Source organism: Mesocricetus auratus, unplaced genomic scaffold (genome assembly GCF_017639785.1).
Source record: "Mesocricetus auratus isolate SY011 unplaced genomic scaffold, BCM_Maur_2.0 contig_3709_pilon_obj, whole genome shotgun sequence".
NCBI classification, from domain to species: Eukaryota; Metazoa; Chordata; class Mammalia; order Rodentia; family Cricetidae; genus Mesocricetus; species Mesocricetus auratus.
The window spans coordinates 1-3,599 of NW_024431365.1; the positions used below are offsets into that span (position 1 = coordinate 1).

General features: G+C 44.8%; 1 protein-coding gene across 1 annotated transcript; it reads left to right on the plus strand.

The window, feature by feature from the left end:
• The first annotated feature begins 44 nt into the window (after nucleotides 1-44).
• LOC121138205 (speckle-type POZ protein-like) lies at nucleotides 45-1,589 on the plus strand. Its single transcript, XM_040740976.1, has one exon. It carries the CDS (start codon nucleotides 484-486, stop codon nucleotides 1,552-1,554), a length of 1,071 nt encoding a protein of 356 aa, XP_040596910.1. The 5' UTR covers nucleotides 45-483; the 3' UTR covers nucleotides 1,555-1,589.
• Nucleotides 1,590-3,599: the final 2,010 nt, after the last annotated feature.

A 3,599-nucleotide genomic window follows, 5' to 3' on the forward strand; every position in this document is an offset into this window, starting at 1 on the left:
TCACTGGTGATCAAAAGAGCAAAGCAACCATACTGCTTAGCCAGTGAAGCCAGGCAGACACGTTTCCCCTGAGGACTCGTGGGTGGATATCTGTGTGTTCAAGTCTACCCAGGGCCACACTAGATTGAACCAGTTTAACAGAGTAACAGAGCTCATGCCCTTGATCCCAGCAATAGAGTGGAATAAACGATAAGAGCGGTGTTTTCAGTAATCAGGCTCAAGAAGATCTCCAGTTAGGCTGAGGAGAGGTAGCGGTGTGATGCTTGGGGAGAGCACGTGGAGCCTGAGGTAGAGGCAAGATCTAGTGGCTTGGCTGCTTTGCTTGCCTGACCTTCAGATTGAAGTTGAGCCCCAATATCAGTGTCTGGTCTTTTATCTTTTTGTGTTACAGTTATCTGTAATTGGTAGCTCCAGGTTGAAGAAGAAAACGCCCTACCTATTCATTTTGGAGCCAGGTTAACTGAAAAAGTGCCACAAGCCGATATGTCAGGGGACCTGGCAGCCGTGAGCTGGGGCTACACAGAAGTCAGTTTCCAGAAATTCACCTACATTTGGACCATCGGCAACTTCTGTTCTATCCTGCGGGAAATGAGGGAAGCCATTGAAAGCCCAACCTTCTCCTCAGGAGCCAGGGACAAAAACAGATGGAGTTTGAAAATACACCCGAACGGGATGGATGAAGAAAGCAAAGGCTACTTGTCAGTTTACCTAACGTTGCTCAGCTGCCCAAGGAGACCAGTGTGGGCAAAGTTCCAGTTTTGGATCATCGACTCCGAAGGAGAGAAAACACAAGGCATGAAGAGCCCAAGATTCTTCAGGTTCCAGCAAAATCAGCAGTGGGGATTCAGAAAGTTCATCCCTCGACATTCCCTCTTGGCCCAGGAGCCTTGGCTGCTCGAAGACAATGAACTCAGCCTGAGATGCAAGGTGACTGTGGCCCAAGACTCCTTAGGCTTCTCTGACGAGACCACGATGCCAGGGATCCAGGTTCCAAGGTGCACTCTGGCAGATGAGCTAGGAGAGCTGTGGGAGAATTCCTTCTTCACAGACTGCTGCCTGGTGGTAGCTGGCCAGGAATTCCGGGCTCACAAGGCCATCTTAGCAGCTCGCTCTCCAGTTTTCAGAGCCATGTTTGAACATGACATGCAGGAGAGCAGAACAAACCGCATTGAGATCCACGACCTGGAGCCTCAATGCTTCAGAGCAATGATGGGCTTCCTTTACACCGGGAAGGCACCGGATCTCCACAGCATGGCAGATGTACTGCTTGCAGCTGCCGACAAGTACGGCCTGGAGCGTTTGAAGGTCATGTGTGAGGACGCCCTCTGCAAGGACCTCTCCGTGGAGACTGCTGCCCACACTCTGGTCATGGCTGACCTCCACAGTGCAGGGCAGCTGAAAACCCAGGTGCTGGATTTCATAACAGCTCATGCTTCTGAAGTCTCTGAGACTTCAAGCTGGAAGACAATGGTGGGCTCATATCTCCACTTGCTGGCTGAAGCATACAGCTCCCTGGCTTCTACACACTACTCTTTACTAAAATGCCCTCCCTAACGCCTCAGGCAATCTTACGATCCTCTCAGCTCTGACATACAGGTGCATTCAATAAGCGGCAGCCAGCATTGTTTCCAAGGACACCTGGATAGAGTGTGGGACTCTGTAGCTTTTTCAGAGAACCTATGGAAAGACAGAATGGGGGTTCAGGCAAATATTGATTATTGGAAATGGAAAGATGGTGGAAGCCATGAGGGTCTTTTTCAACCTTTTCTTTTTAATTAAAAATTTGGCTGGAGCAATACTGTCACAAGAAATTTCAATTAAGTAAGTTTCATTTCAACAATCAAATCATGACACAGGGAAAAAGGATGACTAAAATATGTATGTATGTTCGGTATATATGCTGTGGCTGCCATGTTAAACCCCACCTACAAAGAAGTCACTGTAGATACAAATTAGGTCATGACAGCTAAGAGAAAAGTGAAGGTTGTCAGTGAGAACTTTACAAATTTGATTACAATTTGGATTAGAAAATATATTGGGTGCCAGTCCCAACAGGTTCTTTGTGAGTCACTGTTCAGCTAAAAGGAGCATCCTAGTTTCCTGTCAAGTGCGTCCTGTTTTCAATTCTTGTGTTATTGCCCCAGCCTTTTTACACTGACATCAAAATCTAACACTGAGAGAAACACAATCTCTTCGATCAGTGGTTTTTCTACTGTGATGTAAGCCTGTATATAATAGCTGTACCTTCTCTAAAATGAAATAGAGAACTCTTAGCATGAATGGGCAGACATAAAGTCTTTCATTTCAATCTACAGATATTTTTCTGCTCTAGTAGACTTGCTCTTGTCACAGTGAGTGCAAAAGAACAGATGGGGAGGGACTTTTATTCTGGTACTTCCAAATGAAGCATAAAACACGTAGCCTGAGTTACATAACTCAGGGATTGAGAAAGAACTGTTTCTTACCAGGATGCATTTGGGCAAATCCAGTCATGTGGCAGCCTCTGAGAGTTTGTGGTCCTTCTTTATTTGCCTGGCCACACTAAGTGCTGGGTCACTCAAGTAGCAAATGGAGAGTCCTGGCCACAATTTCAATGTACAGATACAAGACCTGGACATAATCACTGCACATTTTGATCCTCTAGGATATGAAACACCTGCATCCATTATTTGACATCCTTGGTAGCATCCTCTTGCTCTATATCTATCTTTCTCTCTCTGAATATGTGTTTCTCTCTCACACAAACACAAGCACACACACAAACAAACAGAAAACAAAGATGTGTATTTGTCTATGAGTTTGTGTATTTGAGCAAGTGTTCCCTCCTAGACCTAACAATCAGTTGTCTTTGGTTGGGCATGATGAGGATCCTGTCTCACAGCTTCAGATGATTCTTGTGATGAGCATTGGGCTCTGCACTTTGAGCACTACAGTTATGCCAATGTGATCAACTTAGTGACATGCAGGTATCCCCTTGGGGAGTTTATAAGTCTATCATGAGTTCCATTCTCCAAATGTTTATTCCCATCCACATAAGGCTATGTGAACATATAATATAAATAGAAATGAAGAAGTGGGATGGTTGACAGAGCAATCTGTTGAAATATGGGATTGCTTGACCCTGTGCGTTCTCATGTCTGGTCTCTCAGATGTGTCAGCTAGAGATCTGTAAGTCTTGTCTGTTTTAGAGACAAGCCTTGATTTCCTGCAGCAGGCAGAACTCTCACCTACTACCTAGTAAGCCAGGGCCTTAGAAACAATTACTGTCCTCAGAATATGAAGGACTTAGTTGTAAATCAGGGATGACCTTCTATCTTGAATGCAGTCAGTCATAAATAATTTGAATACTTCCTAGAGGGCCTTCAAGTGGTCTTGGCTCACTGGAGACCTAATTTGAACAGTGTGCAGAAGCAGTCTTATTATATTAGTGTGTCTTCCAAGAGTGTTTGGACCAAGTACAGGAATTTGGATGTCAACACGTGCTTGTCGGGCATTGGTTTTCAAATTCTTAATGTTTTCACAGATTTGTGATGAAGTCATTCTAAGAACACTTGACAAAAATAAAGCAGTCATCTGGAACACACACTTCTCAGTACATT